At 40.6% G+C, this 22532-nt stretch overlaps 1 protein-coding gene across 1 annotated transcript in view; it reads right to left on the reverse strand.

Annotated features, from left to right (window-relative positions):
* The window catches only part of GIPC2 (GIPC PDZ domain containing family member 2), an 82828-nt gene that overhangs the window by 15409 nt on the left and 44887 nt on the right, over positions 1-22532 (reverse strand). The window contains exons 3-4 of the mRNA XM_032302201.1: positions 20603-20783; positions 1809-1915 (exon numbers count right to left, since the gene is read on the reverse strand). Coding sequence (XP_032158092.1) covers positions 1809-1915; positions 20603-20783 — 288 coding nt within the window. The remainder of the gene's footprint in view (positions 1-1808; positions 1916-20602; positions 20784-22532) is intronic.

Genomic DNA, 22532 nt, shown 5'->3' on the forward strand with positions numbered 1-22532 from the left:
AAGCAGAGACTCAGATTGGCCGGATGTCCCTGCCCTGAGCGTTTCACATACCTCTTCATATCTCATTTGCAAAACGCTTCTGGTCCTCCTAGGTCTCTTCCTTGCCTCCATGTCAATCCCTTCACTTAACTACCCAGTACCCAGGAACGCAACTGAGTCCTCCTCTGGATTCTCCCCTGCTGACAACATAATGGTTGACTCAAACATTCAAAACCACCTCAGCCTCATGGTTCCTTGAGTGTCTGTTCCAACAAACCACCCCCATGACTGACCCTGGACATCATCACCCAATAAGCTCTGGGATCCCGCTCTGTAGCATTGTACCCTCTGCCTACAGGAACTCCCTAGCCTCAGACACAGGCCTGACGCCCCCTCTGCCTATAGGACAGCTTCATCACCACTGTCTTCACTGGCTAAGCAGACCACCACTTGCCACCTTGAGTCCTTACCCTGTCTCCCTTAACCCCTACTGTTTTCTCCTTCTACCTTTCCTCCCTCCGTTTCTCTATTCCCCTTTTGGCATTTTTCACTCAAAAACTGAGTCAATCACAAAACTCTATTCTTCTCAAGTTTAAATGCATCATTTATTAATTAATTCAACAAAGACGTGAATTCCTTTGATGTGCTGGGTACTGTTCTAGGTGCTGGGGTGACAGCAGTGAACAAGATGTGAGCAAAGGAACTAAACAGACAAGAAACAAAGATACAATATGTCCTATTGTGCTTAATGCTTTAAAGAAAATTAATGGTAAGCAAGATTGGGCAGGGGGAAGGGTTGCAGGAATTGCTAGTTATGCAAGATACTCAAAGGCCTTTTAGATAAGGTGATCTGTGGACAGAAACCTGAAAAAGTTAGTAGAGCCATGTCCTGAAATGGGCAAGGCTTTCAGATAGAGGGAACAGCAGTACAGAGACCCTGAGTTGTGACACATCCAAAGTATTTAGGGACAGCAAGGAGACCCATGTGGCTGAAGCAGCGTGAGCCAAGAGGAGAGTGGTGGGAAATGAGATCAGAGAAGAGATGCAGAGTCAGATCATGTTCGTCACTCTGAGAACTTTAGCTTTTATCTTGAGTGGCATGGGAAACCACTGGAGAGTGTAGACAAAAAAGTAACCACTTGTGTTTTTAAATTCTGGCTATTGTTCTGAGCACAGAGGGAAAGAGGGAAGGGTGAGCGCAGGAAGACTAAATACAAGTGACTGCAATATTCAGGACAAGATGTAGGTGCCTTGGGCCACAGTGATGAGGGCAGAGATAGTGAGAAGTTGCTGGATTCTGGTCTATGATGGAGGTAGACCCACCAGGGTTTGTTAATGAAAGGGACATGGAACATGAAAGAGAAGAGTCAAAGATGACTACAGAATGTTTTACCTGAGGAGACTGGAGTTCATGAATATCTTTCACTATGAAAATCTTAACTATAAAAAAAAAAATCTTAACTATGACTGCTACTATAGATAGCCAAGAGACTTTCTCTTGGCCCTCAGAGCATTTTGGTTAAGTTTTTGAGCCAGTCTAGATGTTTACAGATTCTAGCAAACATTTTCTGCTGATAATAAAAAATAGATAGCTGAAGTTGGCTATACATCCTAATTTCTTCTCTTGTATCTATTTTCTACATTTCCTTCTTAAATGCTTTCAGTAACTTTCACATTGTTTAGGTAGGCAATGAATTAAAGTCCATACTTTAATAGGGTATATGGTATTTTGTTTAACTTTGTGGCTTTACCTTTATTTCCATCTCTAATAAACATGAACATCCACACACATTTCCAAGAAGAATGGGAATTAAATAAACATAACCTACCATGTCTTCCATGGAGGCAGAACCCTTTGATCTCAGGCGAAGTGTCTCTCTTCCAGTACCAATTTTTTCTGCTGATGATTTTCCAGCTTTTGACCTTGGCTCTACTTCTATAAACATACAATGGAGGAAGAAAGGTGTGTATACTCAGTTTCAACAGATTGCTATAAAAACAAATGTAGTTTCTATCATAAAACTATATATATAATTAGAGATCTGATAGAAGGTATGCCTTCTTATATAATTTCCTAAACAAAGTAAATTCTCCTGCCATCATTCTTATATTCCACATACAGTCCAGCTACAAAAAGAAAAGGGAACGATTTGAAGTGTACAGTTGGGAAAGACTGGAAATTATAAGGAATAGAAAGTTAGCTTTATTATAAGCTTAAAGGGGTGTAAAGGAAGAGGAGAACAGTGGCAAATAATTCAGCCAGACTTCTTTAAGGTCATGAGAAGGAAAAGTCATGTTTTGATAGAAGAGAGGAATGGAGGTGCCACTGTTTGAGTACCTACCTTCTGCATGACGTTCTATATACAAAATCCCATTTAATACTCCTATCAACCCAGGAGATAAGTTATAGCTCTCCTTTTACTGAAAAGGAAACTGAACTCCATAAGAAGCAGAGCAGGGATTCAAATCCAGGTCTTGTGACACCAAAGTCTGTATGCTTTTCCCAGTGACACTCCAACACTGTCCCTCTTGCAACCACAGGGGACATATTCAGAGGTGTCATACTGAGAGAAGCAGGATTCTATAGAGGCTAGGACCAAGTTAGGAAGGAATTCCCCTCAGAAGGCAGGCAAAAGAACAGGAAGCAAAATATCCATGGAAAACCACTGCTTTCCTTAGGCCTGTTGTCTTTTATTTTTCCTATGCACCAAGAGTCACCTCCTTCCCCAAGACCAAGTAGTAACAAATGAATGAAAGGCTAGGTAGGGTGGGGCCCAAGGATAACTCCAAGGTTCAGGACCTTTCTAGGCCACTCCAAAAACACACTGCCCTGGGGAAACATAGGCCCTGCATAACTGGAGGGACATGTATGCAAAGAAACTGGATACTCAGAGTTCTCTACGAATCTCCTCATTTTTAAGTTTTGTCAAATAAGTCAAACTTTTAAAAACAACATATTGGCAAAAGTAAAAGATCTGGGGATCCAATTCTGGCTATAGGCTACCAATTTATAACTTTGCAAATATCCCCTGAGTACTAGGACTCTATGTGGCAGCAGTTTGGGACAAGGGACAGAAATGGGGGCAGGGAGAGGCCATACCAAGAACTGCAGATAATAGAGCTCCAATGAGGAACTACAGGACGCGCTGGTACATGCAAGTAGATAGTGAGACAGACGTCTCAAGACAGACATCAAGTGAACCACAGAAATGTGTTCTAACTGACCTAGAACCCAGAATAATACCGGCCTTCAGCAAGCGCTGTTTTACTACTGGGAATCTACTCCAAAGCGATTAAGGATTTTACATATTAATTTTAACCTGCATTTGGGGAAACAATCACCAAAACATAAAACAAGTCTTCTTCTGAGAATGAAATTATTAAAATTTCTATACAATTCATTATAAATGTACAAAAAATTAAAATTTTTACTATAAAAAATCAACAAAAACGCAACAAAGAGACCCGTTTTCCCAAGCAAAAACCTTTGAGTGAGGGCTAATGATGCTAATGCTAATTATGGTGCTCAGACAGTCTCCAGAGACTAAAGCTTTATTGGCAAGTGCACAGCATTTGCCCTGCCAGTCATACTATGCCCTGAGGGAAGAACGAGTTAATGGAAGCAAGATGTTCTGCACAGAGTTCCCGGAAGAGTGCCCAGAGGAAAAGATGAGGTCAGTCTGTCATCAGCACTGCCCACAATGTATTCCCAGCTCTGAGTCCCACATAGACCTAAAGTGCCCAAGACAGTCTCAGCTTGAGGTTAAGCATCTGTGTTCTGCTCAGGTCATGGTCCCACGGTCCTGGGATCAAGTCCTGCATTGGGCTCCCTGCTCAGCGGGGAGCCTGCTTCTCCCTCCTGCTGCTCTTGCCTGTGCGTGCACTCAGACTCTCTTTCCTTCCATTAAATAAAATCTTAAGAAAAGAAAGGCAGCTTCAGCTTAACGATACTAACCTTCAAGATAAACAACCTTACACCCCCCACTCCCTCTACGACACACACACACCACCCCGGTGACTTCACCAAGCAACCTACTCAGTATAATCCGTCTTCCCATACAAATTTCCTATAGGGTAGAAAATGAACTGCTCAGCTAACACCTGTGTTTTGGTCTCCCACTACATACACATTTCTAATTGTAAAGTATTACACTAGCATTCTGACTTAACAAGTTTCTTAGAAGTTTAGTGAGCATGATATAACTCTGGAAAACTGAACAACTCTGGAAATAGTAAAAAAAAAAAAATAAAAGGTTTTTGAGATTTACAAAACTAAGCACCCAGCCTCTGGAATGTGGGAACTCTATCAAGGGACTGTCATCAATGCTGGAGAAGTCAGCCAACCCCCGAGATGACGGCTCTATCTTGCCTTGCTCTTACTTGCAACACCAGTAGCTAGAAGGGAAAATGTAGAATGGAAGATTTTTTTTAATAAGCTTTATTTTTTTAAGGCAATTGTAGGTTCACAGCAAAACTTAAAGACAGATTTCCCATATACCTTCTGCCCCCCCATATGTACAGCGTCCCCCATTATCCCCGTCCACCAGCACAGGGGTACATTTGTTACAATCAACAGGCCTACGCTGACATCATTACCTGAAGTCCGCGGTTTACGGTAGGCTTCACTCTTGGTGCTGTACATTCTGCGGGTTTGGGAAATGTCGTGACCTAGATCCACCATGACTACAGCATCCAGAATCGTTTCATTATCCTAAAAATCCTATATGCTTCGCCGATTCACCCCAGCTTTTTTTTCAGTCATTATTTGTCAAACCATCCTTCTCCATTACAGTAGTTATCTCAAAATCAACCACTTGGTGGCACCAAAAGTTAAATTTTAAGTTCTGTCTTGGCCCAGGCTCCAGAAACCTGCCCTTCATAGCTGAGGAAACAGAAGCCATGTTTCTCTATGATCCTATGATTTAAGGATGTAAATCAACCAGTTTATACATGAAAACAGGCTAGATGGTCCTGTTCACCCACAGGGGAAAAAAATACAAGTTCTGGGGGCGCGTCAGTGGCTCAGTGGGTTAAGCCTCTGCCTTTGGCTCAGGTCATAATCTCAGGGTCCTGGGATAGAGCCCCAAATCAGGCTCTCTGTTCAGCAGGGAGCCTGCTTTCCCCTCTCTCTCTGCCTGCTGCTCTGCCTACTTGTGATCTCTCCCTCTCTGTCAAATAAATAAATAAAATTTTAAAAAAAAAAAAAAGTTCTGTACATCCGTGCTGAGTGTTTTGAAGGTTGTGAATGTTTCTCTCTCATCTGGCCTACTTTTGGGGTACTGGCCTCAGCATGTCTAACCAACCAGGCCAAGCCCTAAATCAGTCCCTTCACTTTCCATGAACAAGTTTACCTGGGGCCTCTTCTGGGGCCGAGTGAGGAGAGGGATGAAGCTCATAAGGCAGACACTAGAAACCAGCCTGCAGACGGCTGGAGTCACTAGATGCAGGGCTCCTCACTCGGCTGAAGCACACATCCTACCCACCTGCTGGTCACGGAGGGCACAAAACACACAGCGTGTGGGGTGTGGCTGCTCCCATAGCTGAAGTGGATGGCACCAAGATGGAGTCACATTTGTTCTCCAGCCCCTTTTGTGGAGATTGTATCTGTTACTCTAATTACGCAATTTAATTTAAAAGTACATGCCCTGATGAAAAAAAAATGTGAACCAAAGAGTTATTATTGCTAGGAAAAGTAGGTTAACTGCTTTGGAAAGATTCCATGAGGCCAAGATCAAAAAAAAAAAAAATTAGGTGTGGGCAAGACAGCACTAGATTACGAAAAATTTCTTTAAACATACAGCATTTCATATATCTAGTTTTTAAAAGTGAAACCGAACCCGCAGGCTTGCATTAAGGTTATAATTATAAGACTTCACAGAACTCCATTGTGTCCTCCACTCCAAAAGGGGGTTTTATGTTAAAAAAGAAAAAAAAAAACCCTAAAAGAATATATAGGTTTTAAAATAAGATCTTTATACACATTTGTATCATTCTTTATTATATTCCATTTTAAGTGGCATTTTCAAGGTAAAGTGGAGAAAATGGGAAGCAGAAAAGACAGAAAGAGATCTGTCTCTAGTCCCACCCTGACCTCTAGAGAAATAAGAGGGGCTGACAGAAATTAAAGCCCCATTTTCAGAAGGAGCACATACAACATGACCTAGATCCCCAACTGACCCAGGGTGACACAGTGGGGAATACTTCTGCACAGAACGAGGTCTGTTCTGGTTCCATGAGGGCCCTAGCTGGGTAAGGGTAGAATACGGATCATCACTTTCATAAGCAGGAACAGAGCCAGGATTTCAACAAGAGGTGGGCACAGGCAAACTCAGCTACATCCAACACTTGCTCAGGGAACAAGATGGACTTCAGAATCCAAAAATGTGAGTTTAAAACCCACTTCTGTTTACAAACTATGTGAACTTGAATAAGCCCTAATCCGGAAAATGAGAAAAACACCTAAATATGGTATGGTTTTAAACATTCGCATGGCTAATGTATAAAATGTGCTCAGCCCAGTGGCCTGGTTCGTATTATAGAATGCTTCTGCTGATACATTTCAGTCTGGAGAGGAGAAATCTGCTCTTCCCGAACTCCCTCCCCATTGGAAGTATTTGCACTGGTTTTCTAAGAATGTTCAGGAAAAGGTCACTTCAAATACAGAGGTCTCTTTTTTATTCTATTTAATCTTTTCCATAAAACTATCCTTCCCCCCACCTTCAGTTTACAGGAGGGTGTAAACAGCACATGCCCATCCCACGGCTCCACTCAGATTCTCCAAAGTGGCTGAGATTAGACCCACCCCTCATGGGGGCACTCCGTATGGAGCCCCTCCAGCGTCCACCCCATTGGTCATTTTCTCAGTATCTACCAATTATTTGAGGATCACTGTGGTTCAGGGGAAGCTAACTGCTCCCAGCTTCAGGGATGAAAAACCCAATGGATTCCCTTCATCACAAGTCACTATTTCAGGGGTGTGTGACTTTGGCATGTGACCAAAGTCAGGTAAGCCAGAATGAACCTGAGGAGTTTTGCTAGAAATTATGAGATAAGCACACTCTCCTTTTTTATTCTACATGAATAAGGAAGCACACAGTCCCAACAGTTGCTGACCAGCACCTTGGGACACAGTGTCAAACTAACCTTAAAATGATACATGAAAAAAAAATGATACATGAATTATAAAACAGATACCTCAGGCAGCACTGCAGAAAAAAAAGAGCAGGAAACTGAGTTCCGATCACATTATACAGGCCCCACAGAGTTTTACTAATGTCAGCATCACTCATGGACAATTGATTTATAAGATTCTCTTTTCTGCACAAGCCAGCTTGGAAGGTTTTCTACTGTCTCCAGCTAAAAGCCATCTCACAATGCAGAATTCTGTCTAAGCAGTAAAGCAACTTCTAAACAGGCCCTCCAATGCTTAGACACACACAGACGGAACTGTCTGTAAACAGCCTAAGTGCTCCCTACCCTATTTCCAAACCCCAACTCACACATGCACAAACGCACACTTCTTGGCACAACTGGCTAAAATCTAGCTTGTGTCCCAGAATCTAAAATTTTAACCGTACGTCCCTCTTTCCCATGTATCCTTCCTCTCAACAACATTTCTCAGACTCCTTTAGAATAACTCAGTTGGTAGGGTGCTGGGCAGATAAAAAGAATGAAGTAGGTGCTACATGCACAAGGCAACAGTTGTCCACTGGATCAAAAGGGCTGGCAACCCATGAACCAACCCCACAAAACACATGTACACACACACACACACACACATACACACACACAGTTGATTTTAACTGTTTCACTGATGAGACTGAACAGTGCATGACATTTATGAGAAATGGAATAACTGTGACCGAAATCTTGTTCCTTAGTTAGGAGGTCATTTAAGAGAAACTCAGCCTTGTTTTTAACACTCTTTGAAATTACAGGCAAAAATTAATGTGTACCTCTGGGAAGGTTTGTAGCTTTAATCCAGAGGGGACTTTGTTACAAAAGAAATTACAAACCTCCTATTGGAAAATAGGAGGGCAAAAAACTTAAGTGCTGTCTAAAAGACATTAACCCTTTTAAATTTATTTTATTCCACAGTATGATTTTATCATAAGAATTTTTTAAAAATCAAGAGTTATTGTTTACTTTTATTACTGATTTACTACATATTTTTCTACCAGCTTTAAAAAAAAGGTATGAAAAGTAGTTATAAAAACATACTTGGGGCACCTGCATGGCTCAGTGGGTTAAGCCTCTGCCTTCAGCTCAGGTCATGATCTCAGGGTCCTGGGATCGATCCCCGCATCGGGCTCTCTGCTCAGGGGGGAGCCTGCTTTCCCCTCTCTCTCTGCCTGCCTCTCTGCCTACTTGTGATCTCTCTCTCTCTCTCTCTCTCTCTCTGCCAAATAAATAAATAAATTTTTTTTTAGAAATCTCAATTTAAAATAATACAATGGAATATTCTACCACATTTCTAACATAGAACCATTTATAATATTAAAGAAAACTGTTTAAAATGAGAATAATCAGGGTACCTGGGTGGCTTAGTGGGTTAAGCACCTGCCTTCATTTCAGATCATGATCCCAGGGCCCTGGGATAGAGCCCCACTTCCAGTTCTCTCTTCCTGCTCAGGGGGAGCCTGCTTCTCCCTCTCCCTCAGCCCCTTGTCCCTGTCCCTGAGTGAGCGCGTGTGCATACACACACACTCTCTCTCTCTCTCTTTCATGTGCACACTCTCTCAAATAAAATCTTTTTAAAAAATGAGAATCCTATAATTAAAAATTATAAAACCATTAAAGTAGAATGATTCAGTTTCCCTACTTCCTAGACAGAAATGTTATCCTCTTTTTCTAAATAATTATTTTCTGGTTATGAAAGTTAGTATGCTTATTTTATATCAAATATGCAAAAAAATACAAGAATCCTAAAGAAAGAAGTCAAACTCACCACCTAAACCATTAAATTTCAATATACATACACTGCAATTCATTTTTCTTCTACATTTAAAGATCATTTTTACAGAAATGGGATATTACCACCCATTATTTTTATAATCTGCCTTTTCATTTATCAATCATTTTCCATACGCAAACGGGATAATCTCCCTAACTTTTTCTGTAAACATACTCTTACCACAATTTTGAGCACAATTTGTTAGATCCATTTTCCTGTAATTATATGATAGCTCTCATTGTACAAATACTCTGGCAGAATATGTATTATTGCTATAATTGCTGTTTTTCTAATAAGTTAGATTATATTCATTTTATAAGTTACATTATATTCATATTATTCAGCCATATTAAGGAAGCCACTTACATTTTAGCATCGTTTTTCCCCCTTCCTCCTATACTGTTATTACTAAGTTTAAGAGTAGTTGAAAACAGGGGTTGCTGGGTGGCTCAGTCTGTTGAGCAGCTGCCTTCAGCTCAGGTCATGATCCCAAGGTCCTGGGATCGAGCCCTGTATGGGGCTCCCTGCTCGGTCTGCTCTCCCTCTCCTTCTGCATGCCACTCTGTCTACTTGTACTCTCTATCCCCCTGTCAAATAAATAAATAAAATCTTAAAAAAAAAAAAAGACCAGTTGAAAACAGTTATGTCTTCTATTCATGGTTGTTGTTAACTCCAAATGCTCCTGAAACATTATAGTTCTAAGAAACCAATCACTGTTTAGGGTTAGTGTCTGGGATAACAGATTACACAGTTTTTAGTATTGTGGATTATAATTTCTCTTTTCTCAATTAAATATGTCAGCATTTAATAAGTTTTCTTTTTTTTAATTTGCTTTATTTTTTACTTTTGGTTTTTTTTGTAAAGATTTTATTTATTTATTTGACAGACAGAGATCACAAGTAGGCAGAGAGGCAGGCAGAGAGAGAGAGGAGAAAGCAGGCTCCCCAAGAAGAGGAGAGCCCGATGTGGGGTCCGATCCCAGGACCCTGGGACCATGACCCAAGCCGAAGGCAGAGGCTTTAACCCACTGAGCCACCCAGGCGCCCCCAATAAATTTTCTTTTAATGACAGTTTACAACTAGAATGGAAAGAGTACATATTTAGCCTGAGTCTTTATTCAGCTGAAAACACATTTATCAGTTACACTCAGTATTCATCTAACACATCTGCCACACCCCCAATAAAACAGAACTTAGCTCCTCATTTATCTTCTCCCATAGTAACTTTGTGGTAAATGCCAAACCACATCTAGCTGGAGAGAAGGACAGAACAAACTACGACATAAAAAAATGATTAAATGGCATGTTCTATACCCCAATTTATCTTTGTGAAGACTTTAAACCTTTGCCAAAAAAAAAAAAAAAAATACATGAAAGAGAGTGCCACTGTCAGATAAAATGCAAAATATCAAAAGCTGAACATCTCTCACTGACTTGCCCCCAAACAATTTCCACATCCAAACCACCACATTTCTGATCACTCTTATTACAGGGGCTCCGCGGATAGACATCTTGGGAGTGACGTTTGCTTCTCAGCATGCTCTTCTCTTCACTCTTCTCCTTTAAGCAGCATAGGTCCACCCCCTAACCGCCATTTCTGCCTTGGCAATATTACTCAGGCTTTTTTCTCTCCTTCAAACTCCTCTAATCCCAGCCCTTATCCCTCACTCCGGCACTGATACAGGAGCCTGCTACAGTTTCTCCTCTATAAAGTATGGTCACATTGTTTTTCTAGGCTTAATTCCCTAAAAATCTACTTCATCATATCATTCTTCAGTTCTAATACCTAAATGACTCCCTATTGGGCTCAAAAACAAGCTCAGATTCCCCACCTAGTTTTTGGAGCTCTTCTTTAAAAAGCCCAACCACTCCATCCGCTCACCCACCTCCCTTCCAGCAACCCTCAGCCTACTGCCTATAAGGTGCCTGGGTGGCTCAGTCTTTAGGTGTCTGCCTTCAGCTCAGATCATGAGCCCAGGGTCCTGGGATCAAGTCCCACATCGGGCTCCCTGCTCAGCGGGAAGCCTGCTTCTTCCTCTCCCACTCCCCCTGCTTGTGCTCTCTTTCTCTCTCTGTCTGTCAAATAAATAAAATCTTAAAAAAAAAAGTCTCCCATCATTTGTCTCCCTCTGTGTCAGGAGGGCACTTGAAGTGATGAGCACCGTGTGTTGTATGCAACTGATAAATCACTAGATTCTACCTCTGAAACTAATACTACAGTGTATATTAGTTAAATTGAACTTAAATTTAAAAATTAAAGAAAAAGAACCCAGAAACTGCTTTTGCAACCTGATTTGCTCCAATTCCTACAACCTCTTCACTGTCCTGAACGCTTCCCCCAGAAAACCCTCCTTGTCTATACTTTTATCTACCAAGGTCAAGTTCAAATGCAATCTTCTCTAGGAATCTTTCTCAATGAGTCCAGCCTACTCCTATCTTTCCCTCCTCTGAACACCAATTTAAATTTCTGGAAAAAAATGGATTTAAAATTTTACTCCACAATTCTGGGTATAAGAAATGTCAGATTAAACCAAACTTTGAGTCCCCCACTCAAGGCTTGGTGAGAAACTGGCTTTTTGTTATGTAAATCTATCTTCCTCTCTGAGGAACAAGAGGGCTAATATGCTCAATCCAATGCAAACCCTACTCTGAAACTCTATGTCCAATTCAATGGGTCCACTTGCAACCCAAGCCCAGGACACAGGTGTCCTTCACCTCAGATTGCAAGGCTGTGCACAGTTTTGTTTTGTTTTTAAGATTTTATTTATTTGAGAAGAAGGGAAGCAGACTCCCTGCTGAGCAGAGAGCCCAATGCAGGGCTCGATCCCAGGACCCTGAGACCATGACCTAAGCCGAAGGCAGAGGCTTTAACCCACTGGCTACCCAGGCACCCCTGTGCACAGTTCTTAAGACTGTCCTGTCACCTCTCGTGGGGAGTTCCATGGAAATAGGACACTGTCTCCTGATACTGTTGAGACCTACTGAAAACCATGGCTTTCTCTTTGGGAAAGTATCATCCCAATCTTACCATTTCTTCCAGCCCCCAGCACTCTCTAAGCTTTAGAACACTTCCCAGTCATGGAGAAGTCAGCTCTGCTCTCAGCTGAAGCACACTTTGTTTAAGTCATACAGACAGTACATGTCCTAGCTCACATCGTATTCTAGAGAGTCAGTGCCATATGCTGTTAAGAATACATGCGTCATGGGGCGCCTGGGTGGCTCAGTGGGTTAAGCCTCTGCCTTCAGCTCGGGTCATGGTCTCAGGGTCCTGGGATCGAGCCCCACATCGGGCTCTCTACTCAGCGAGGAGCCTGCTTCCACCTCTCTTTCTCTCTCCCCCCGCCTACTTGTGATGTCTGCCTGTCAAATAAATAAATAAAAATCTTCAAAAAAAAAAAAGACTACAAGCCTCAGGAACAAACAGGAATGAAGTACCATACTTGTACTTCCTGTCCACCACTGGGTGACCTCAGCAAAGTATTTAACAGCCCAAAGTCTCAGTCTTATCTGAAAATCCCTCTCGGGTAAGGCAGGAGGATTAAAACAGACCTTAACAGTAGTCCTATTAAGGAATGACTTACATTTATACAGCACCATGTGCCAAGCACTATTTTAAGTGTTTTACATATATTAACTCATTTAATCCTCACAACACTTTATGGATAAGGAAACAGGAACAGAGGAAGTAAGTGGTCCAAAATCACATAGGTAATAAGCAGCAGAGACAGGAATTACACCCAAGCAATTTGTCTCAGAGTCTATGCTCTTTATTGCTTCTTATAAGCATTCAATAAATGGCAGCTATTACTGTAATTAATAGAATTACATGATTCTTAATGTACCTACATCCTTATATAAATTTTAAGCTCCTTGAGGACAGCAAACAGACAGACTTATCCAAAACAGCTGTTCGAGAGCTGGCTCTGAAAGTTCCCTGCATGGGTTAGAAGCCTGCCTCGGTCACGCACTAGCTGGCTCTGAAACCTTAAACAAATGGCTAAATCTTTTAGCATGGGTGAAAGGATTACATGAATTTCTACTTAGAAAGTACTTAGAAAACAGAATGGCGGGTAGCTACTATTAGGACATATTTGATAGGAGATGTGATCTGGAACCGTGCCAGATTTCCCAACAAATACTTGCTAACCAACTCACCTGCACTGCTGTTCATGAACAACTTCAAGAAAGGCTACACCTTCATAATAAGAGTAATAACACTTTTATTGAACAGTACCCTGTGTCACAAATTAATCTATGATTTTTTGTGTGTGTTTAATCATTTAATCCTCAATGTGATAAATACTATTACCATTTTCTCTTTTGGTATGAAGAAACCAAGCCACAGAAAGTTTAAGTAATTCATCCAATGCCACATTATCACACAACCCATATAGGACAGAGCCTATACACTTAACTACTTTTCCTTTCTTCTTCTTTAGTAACTTTTATCATATTCCCCAGTATATTTTGTAGAATTCAGTATACATGAAAAGGCACAAAACATATTTGTTGGTTGAAACTTTCTCACTAGAAATAGCATGAAAAATAGACTTTTCAAATATTTAATACTTTCTATCTAAAAAGTCATCTAAAACTTAAAAGCCAAAGTTTCTCTCTTGATATAAAATAGATTTCATCTTTGAAAACAAGTATATCAGTGAGCTGAATCACGAAGATGAGGTCCGAGTTTTCCAGCTGTGAATGACTCAAAGGACTCAGACGTACTTCACATACTGAACATCCTATTCCAATAGACACATAGCACAGAAATGAATCCTCTAAAAGAAGACATAGTCCAGAGTTCTATTACAAAATCTAACCCCAAAATAAAGACTACCAACATTTTAGGAGGTAAACTTTTTCTTTCAACTCCCTTGGATTTTGGAAACAATTTACAAAAATATTTTGGGTCTCCTTCTATAAACATCTTTCCATAAAGGGCAACACTTACAAACAAAAGAACTTCTCCAGGATAAATACAGACTCATCCAAGTAAAACAGCCTAAGTTTCATAGATTTAATAGTTATTTTTCTGCAATTAAAAGTCCTCACAGGAAACAAACCAGTTGAACTAGTCTGATCCTAGAGTTTAAGTTAAGAAGAGTGGGTTTTCATGGCCTTGGGAAAGTGTAGGTTTACAGGGCAAACCCTGCAAGGTTGAGCTCATTGTGGAGACATGTTCCTTTTCATTGGCAAAAGGGAAAGGAAGTGAGCCATGCCCTAAAAAAAATACCACCAGAGACATTCCACCCGATACTTGATAAGGACTGGGAAGGCTGCCATCAACTCATGGCTAGAAGGGGGAGAATTTGGATCAGAAAGCAGCTGACCAGGAGAAACCATGTTAGGTATGGGAAAGATTTCCCAAACTACAAATTTTTAACAAGGGAATCATTTAAACCAGTGGCTTCCAAATTTTATTTTTTGCTATGACTCACAATGGGAAATATATACATTATATCATAACACAATTATACAGATGCACACACATATATATCTGGAACACAAATATACAAAAACACATGTAACTTTTATGTACACTGTAACCTACCCTTACTAGGCACAAAGCACTATGAAGTTTTCAATTCTACTCCCTGTTTTAAACACAGAGATTGAGATCCACTAGATGAAAAACAGTGATATAAACTCTGATCAACACAAGACAATCTGAGGGTGTGTCTTAAAGCAGCCTTTATTTCTCCCTCAGAGCCTGTTACCAACTTAGGAAAGCTGTAGTGAATTGAAGCACCTGCTCTTGGGACAAGTAATAGGTCCTTGAGTGCTTGGGAAAAGGCCATCCAGAGGCTGTCTCTTCTGTGTCTGGCCGTTCCTCACTATGCAGGCTCCTCCTCTTTCTTCTCCTTAATGGTGGGCTTCCTCCACAACTCCAGGCTTGGTCTTTTTCTTACTATTCTGAGTGATCAGATTTCCACAGCTTCAAATTACTCATAAATCCCATTCCCTAGGCTCTAGTTCTCTGACACTTGTCTACCTCTTACACATTTCCAACTAAATTCTCTCACAGATGTCAAACTCAGCAGACCTAAAATTATATTGTAAGTACAGTGTCTCTTTTCTAAGTCTTCACCCAAATCTATTTCTCTTCCAGTTTTCCTCATCTTAAAGAAAAGCACTCCATTCCATTCCTCACCCAAGCCACAAATCTGTGGGTCATCATTTGCAATCTATTTTACTTCTACATTCAATGAATTTACAACTCCACCTTCTTAATATTCCAACCTTCCAACTCTACCTTCTTAATATTCAGTGGTATGCAAATAAATGTGTAACCATCAGCTCTCCAGGAAAAAAATTAAAAATCAAATTTGCTGTACTTGTCTGTGTCTGTGATATAAACAAGCCACCACAGCCAATTTCAAGCCCCTAACATGAGGTCACTGAACATGGAGTTTGGAAAAGATGTAAACAAATGGCTCCAGCACACCACTGTCTATTCCTCCAATCTGTTTCTCATGTCTATACCTATGCTTCTGCCTTCATTTAGGATTTCATCTTCTCTCTCCTCAACCTACACAATAGAATCTTCAAGGATTTCCTTGGCCACCTGAGCTTATAAACATCACATGTGACATAGTCTCCAAACCCTCTCTCTAAAAGCCAAGTATCATCCACCGGCTTAAACCCCTTCATTGCCCACTCTTTATCGTCACATATAAGGCTCTTGATTATTTGGTCTCTACTGACCTTGAGCTTCATCTCTTGCCACACAATCACCTAGAACCTCTATTCCAATCATACAGACATACGTGGTATTCCCAAACACAGGATACTGCTATACACCTCTACACCTTTGCTTATTCTATTCCTACTCCCTCGCCCTGGGACCACCTTCCCTAATTTGTTCACTGACCACACCTCTTAAGATCCAGCTCAAATCTTTTCTCCTGAAAGCTTTTTCTTAACTCCTTAGGTTAACTTGATGTGGCCAACGTTTATGCCTCTAGTACATGTTGGCACCACTAATTCTCTTTATTGAATTTTTTTTTTAAGATTTATTTATTTGACAGAGATCACAAGCAGGCAGAGAGGCAGGCAGAGAGAGAGAGGAGGAAGCAGACTCCCTGCTGAGCAGAGAGCCCAATGTGCAGCTCAATCCCAGGACCCTGGGATCATGACCCGAGCCGAAGGCAGAGCCTTTAACCCACTGAGCCACAAAGGTGACCCTGAATTTCTTTTCATATTCATCTCCTCCCACCAGATAGGAGCTTCTTGAAGGCAGGGACTAGTTCTTATTCATGTGATATACCAGGCAGGTAGTATGGTGATGGAATACAGTAGATGTTCAAGAAACTATTATTATTCCAAAAACGAATACTCTAAGACTAGCATGTACTAACTCCTCAAATATTTATTCAATGAAAACATCAGTATGTTCCTGCCATATACCCAAGGCCAAGGACAGCTAAGACATTCCATCTATACCTTCTAGATTATTAGGGACCTTCATACTGCCACAGTCAAAGAATTTATACTGTGATTTTTCTTTAAGCCTGATGGCCTCTATGTTAGTTTCCTAGGGCTGCCACAAAGGACCACATGGCTTAAACAAAAGAAATCTATTTCCTCTGTTCTAGAGATCCAGTCATCCCGAGGGTTGCTTTCTTCTAAGACCTCTCTCCTTGGTCTATAGAGGTCTACATGGTCACATGGCATTCTCCTGCTATGTGTATGTGTATCCAAATTTTCTCCTCTTAGATCAGTCTCATTGGATCGGGGCCCACCCTAATGATCTCATTTTAACTTCATGCCTCCTTAAAGAACTTATCTCCAAATACAGTCACATTCTGAGGTAGTGGAGATTAGGACTTCAACACATGAATTTTAGGAGGGCACAATTCAGTCAATAACAGCCTTCTGCTAAACTGTGAGCTCCTCAAAAGGCAGTAGCTATGGCATAGTCTTCTTTCTTAGTATCCACTGGGCCTAATGGAGCACATGGAACACAGAAGCTTCTCAAGAATCTTCTTGAGGGAGATATAAATGAAAGACCATCCCAGGAGTACAGTCCCAATCTGGATTGTTGTCCTTTCCAAATCTGGTGGCCAGCACCAAGAAAACTTGGCTTTTACTCTGCCTTAAAGAAAGCCTGATACAGCCTGGCTGGCTCTGTCAGTAGAATATGTAACTCTTGATCTCAGAGTTGTAAGTTCAAGTCCCATGTTGGGTGTAGAGATTACATAAAATCTTTTAAAAACTTAATGCTATCAGTACCTCCAGAGAGTCCATTGCCAAAATGCCATTTACGCAGCACCCAACACAAACAGGAAAAAAAATTCTGTAAGACCAGACACCCAAAGCCAGCTGACAATACCCTGCCTCCCTCCAGATCCATTCTGATATATCCAGACTGACAGTATCATGCATGCATACAGCCAGACTCAAAGTCAAGAGAAAACCAACACACTCCACTAAACAAGGTATATTAACTTAGGAGAAATGTCAAAAAAAGACATCTGCTACTTTTTTCCTACCCAAAAGGAAACTTCTCCCTCACTGTTCTGCATGATTTTGGTGGCCCTATTAACCATGCCTGCCTTCCCACTATCAAGATAGGACATGACCTAATCAGTTTACCCTGCTCTCCCAGAAATTTGAATCCTAAGTGAAGTGATATAAAGATAGGAAATAACGGGAAGGAGTTAATCAGGCCAGGGCCATGAAAGGTGCCTGGTTCATACATTCCTGAAATGGCCTTTATTCCTGACCTTCCCAAGGCATGACTGACACAGTCTTTGTTTCTGAGACCTACTTGATAGTCTACCCAAAAAAAATGCCCTTTCATTAACCTGGGAAGCGTTTATTCTATACCTCTCAAAGAATCTTAGCTCACATAATGGCTCCTGGAAGTGGAATGTGACTGGTGGTGGACCAAAAATATGCAAATAGGAGCAGGCTGTAAAGATTTCCCTTTCCACGGCTGAAAGTTGTGTTCATCATCCTTGTTATACCATTCCAAAGCAACCAACCATACTACTACTTGTATTTTAGGACACAGTCCACATGACTCCCCAGGTGAAATCTTTAGGGAAGTTGGTAAGGAAATGACAAGCTACTAGAGTGTATGGCTATTTCAACAGCTTTTGGTAAAATCCTAGAATTGACTTCACTTCAGCCTAGATGGCCTGTCTGATCACAGAGACCAGAACATTCAGCCTCACCTACATTGGTCCTTTTCTCCTCTAGGAATCCAAGGCAATGAGAGACAGATAATCATGAAGGACTAGGAATTTGAATCAGTTCATTCATGATAATGCTAGAAAACACAGGAAGGAAGGAAACAGAAAAAAATAAGATTAGAACCAAGAGAACTGGGGGAAGCTAAATCCCTCGAGTACCTTTAATGTATACTCCCTTCCAAGAAAAGCATGAAGCACTGGGATGAAGTCAAAGGATGAAAAACAAACTAGCATTGCCTTTATCCCAAGGCAAAAATCAGCAAAACTGAGGCAGAAGTATGGGCAGAGCAGCAAGGCCTACTTCTAAGAGGGAAATCCCCAAGCTATGGCCCAAAGTCAAGTTCCAACCCAGAATGGAAAATGCATATGGCCCAGCAGATTTAAGTTGGGCTGAGTTAAGCTATCAGAGGAACTTCAGAAGATAAAAACCTATCATTGCTCCAAAATCAATTTGCACATATCCTAACCCACAGCACCACCAGGATTTGGGATGCTAAAATAATATACCCCCACTAAGAAAATCCTACCCAGTGTCCTTCTCAAATGTATGGAATTCCTATGGGGCAACAGAGAGCAGGTTCAATAGTAGTCAGGCACATAAGGCAGAGCAGCACCCCAACCATCTACACGTGTCTCAGGTACTGAAGGAAAAAAATCTAATCATGGAGCAATAATAGCCAAATACAATTATCTCTGTAACGGCCAAGACTAATATCAACAAAGCATCCAAGTTAAAGTATACCAGCAACTTTCTATCAAGATACAGGGACCACAAGATTTAGATGCAGAGATTAAGAAAAAAATAGAAAAAGATTAGCTTTGAAAAATAGACTAAGTGGTAGAAATAAAGGTGGAAAAAAATTATACTCGAGTTGTATTGAGAATGACTGATTTACAAAGAGTCTAAATCAAATAAAAATAGCTCAAACTGCTTACATCCTATCAGTTTATACAATAATCAGGGAGTTGGTTAGCAAAACAACCACTTCAAAAGGAGCATAGACAGAACTCTGTGACAAGCGAGCTCAGAAGCTGGGCTGTACTCCATGCAGAATCACAGTTTCTGTAGTCCGGTCTCCTAGATTGATCCCCTCCAGGAACAGCACTGGCATAAGGCATTCTCCCTCCCCCGATCCCCTGCCACCCCGTGTTCTCTTTTTGGGGTTGCTTTCTTATTTTAATTCCAGTATAATCCAGTATAGTTAACATACAGTGTTCTATTAGCTTCAGGCATGCAATACAGGGATTCAACAAATCTATACATAGCTCAGTGCAAAGCATTCTTTTCTTACACCTTCTATGGAACTCTTTCTCCCCCAAGTCATATAATCTACACTGTATTTCTATTAAATGGCACAGAAACCCTTGGAAGCAGAGGAGAATTTACATTTCCATATGGTTAGTATCTGTCCCTTACTTGCTAAGGGAGGGAAAAATGTAATTGCCCAGATCCATTGTTTTCCCCCATCATTTTTATTACCTGCCCTGAAAAAACATTCATTAGAGACAAACTATAAGGAATATTTATGTACTGTGAGCAAAGGAAAGAACATAAGTTGGGTGGGGTCATGGATGAGTAAGGGCAGCCTAGAAGGATTCTGCTGAAGATATTTCAACACTGATGAACACTAGGCCGTCATTTGGCTTATTAAAATAGTGCTGGGTAGTGAGAGAGAAGCTGGCACATTTTCCTGTAGATGAGATGCCCCTTGGGGTTTGAACAGTTGGGACACAGCTGCCGTGGCTAAAACCAAGCGAGTACAGATGTCACCAAAGTGGAAGCAATTTCATACCATCCGAGTTGCCAAATCCAAAATGCCAACAGAGGAAAAGTATTGAAGGAAGCCTTTAAAATAGACTAGATAACTATTTTAAATACCAATTCTGTGTGTAACTGAAGTTTTTGCTGTTGAGGTCCATGAACCAACAGTTATTATGGCTTAGAGAGCTCAATCAAGAATTTTATTGCTCAGTAAGATAAATGTAATACAATGTGCTCCTCTTGGTGTTTGGAACAGCCACAAAGTCACTGGACGTGAGACTTTGTAACTCCAAAGGTCTTTCAGAAATTGTCCTTTTACACAACTTTTTTCTCCTTGAATTGTTGTTCCCCTTGTCAGTAGTGCTGCTATTCTCTACAGTCTCAATGGACACGCTGTATCACATGGCATCACACCTCAGAACTTACTACCTTTAGAAAGACAAGGCACGGGGGCGCCTGGGTGGCTCAGTGGGTTAAGCCACTGCCTTCAGCTCAGGTAATGATCTCAGGGCCCTGGGATCGAGTCCCACATCGGGCTCTCTGCTCAGCAGGGAGCCTGCTTCCTCCTCTCTCTCTCTCTGCCTGCCTCTCTGCCTACTTGTGATCTCTCTCTGTCAAATAAATAAATAAAATCTTTAAAAAAAAAAAAAAGAAAGAAAGAAAGGCACGGAAGGGAACACTTTATACTCATACACACCCACACCCAACTTACCAAATGCCTTCTTAGGCTCTATTAACTTCAAGGTAAAGGATTCACCTTTTTTTAATTCCTTTAATTTTTTTGCAACATCATAATGACGCCACCCAGTGATATTTTCTCCATTTATGGATTCAATATGATCCCCCACACAGATGGTTTTAACTGCGTCAATTAGGCTACCATCTTTAATTCTCTGGAAGAAAATTAAGGATAACACATAACACAAAATGGAACTGCATAACATTACTTATATATGTTGACATATTAACAACACAGCTTAATGCTCAGTTAAAGATGAAAGACCAAACAATAAAGGACAACCATCTTACCTCATTCAGAATTATGCTCCATCAGTGATCAACAACTTCTCCGAGAAATTTCTGACATCCCCTGGGGGGGACACCCCCAAGAATGGTCACGATGTCACTCTCATGCTCTAAAGTGGGTCTTGCTACATATTCTGAGCTCTAAGCTGCCATCTCATTTAATTTTAACAACCTTTATGAGAGTCTCATGTCATAGATCAGAAAAATTGAAGCTTGGGAAGATCAAATAATTTGCCAGTTCAGCATACTATAGAGCAATTGTTCATTCACTTCTCAATCTCCATTACCAAAACTGTAATATCCTTGGAGACAGAGATGGTGTTATTCACCATTATATGCTCTGTGTCTAACACAGTACTACACAGAAAAATCCCTCCAAAAATGGTTGTTGAATCATTTCAAAATGAAACCCAATACATGAGAATAGACCTTAAGGTGTTTGTTTGTTTGCTTACTGGCTACATTTTTTAAACCTTAGTAACAAATGTAGTGATTCAAGAACTGGTACAACCTCAGCTAATAACATTGATAACTAATAAGACACAGATGTGGTTACCATTTAGGAAGCCAGTAAGAGTGATTTTATACTATCATTTTTCATTTATACATTTTAGATAAGGAGAACTTAGGACTCACAGGAAAACTTTAAATCGGTCTTTCTTAAATCTATTTTACTTCTATACAATAAATCTATAGTGCAGAGTATCAAAAGGAGACCTAACACTCCCTAAGATAGTACTAAGATTTTATGGAACAATTCTAGGGATAAGAGGCCCAGAAAAAACTGCACAGGTAACAGCCCTGCACAGTTCACTTCTTCCACAGTTGTGAGGAATAGGGCAAAAGAAAAGCCGCAGTCTGCCTCAGGAGTCAAATCTTTCATGTGGGCAGACAGGATAGAAATATGAGAGGCTACTAGATGTATAACAAAAGCCTGTGCCATTCCCCAGGTGGGAGAATAACATCTTCTGAATCAGTAGGGTAACCACTGCATCTAAGAGTTAAGAGGAAAACTGATCTCACGTACCCTAGCATCTCCATAATATCAACGGAATAAAGAAAACTGTAAAAGACTCTTCTAGGAAGGTTGGACTTGAAGTTTTAAGTTTAATTGCTATACCAAAACTCAGTTTCTTTTTTACCCCCAAATTTTAAGAACATTCCTATTTTCATTAAAATAGTAACTATTAATATGCTTTATGCAAGTGAAATAATGTCAATTCAGAGCTCATTATCATTACAAAAGTGAAATATAAAAAAATGAAAAAGTTTCATAATCTGATACTGTTTTATTAGGATTTGATATTACCATTATAACAGAATTAAGAGTTACTACAACATACAACCAAGTGCAACTGGGTTTTCTAAAGGGTTACAGAAAAATAAGCAAGATTTAAAAGAAAACTAGAGTCTAAAAAACCAAACAAAAAGACTATTAAATAGCCTATCATCTTTGTTTTTTTTTTTTTTAAGATTTTATTTATTTGACAGAGAGATCACAAGCAGGCAGAGAGGCAGACAGAGAGAGAGGAGGAAGCAGGCTCCCTGCTGAGCAGAGAGCCCGATGTAGGGCTCAATCCCAGGACCCTGAGATCATGACCTGAGCCGAAGGCAGT

This window comes from Mustela erminea, chromosome 10, assembly GCF_009829155.1.
Source record: "Mustela erminea isolate mMusErm1 chromosome 10, mMusErm1.Pri, whole genome shotgun sequence".
NCBI classification, from domain to species: domain Eukaryota; kingdom Metazoa; phylum Chordata; class Mammalia; order Carnivora; family Mustelidae; genus Mustela; species Mustela erminea.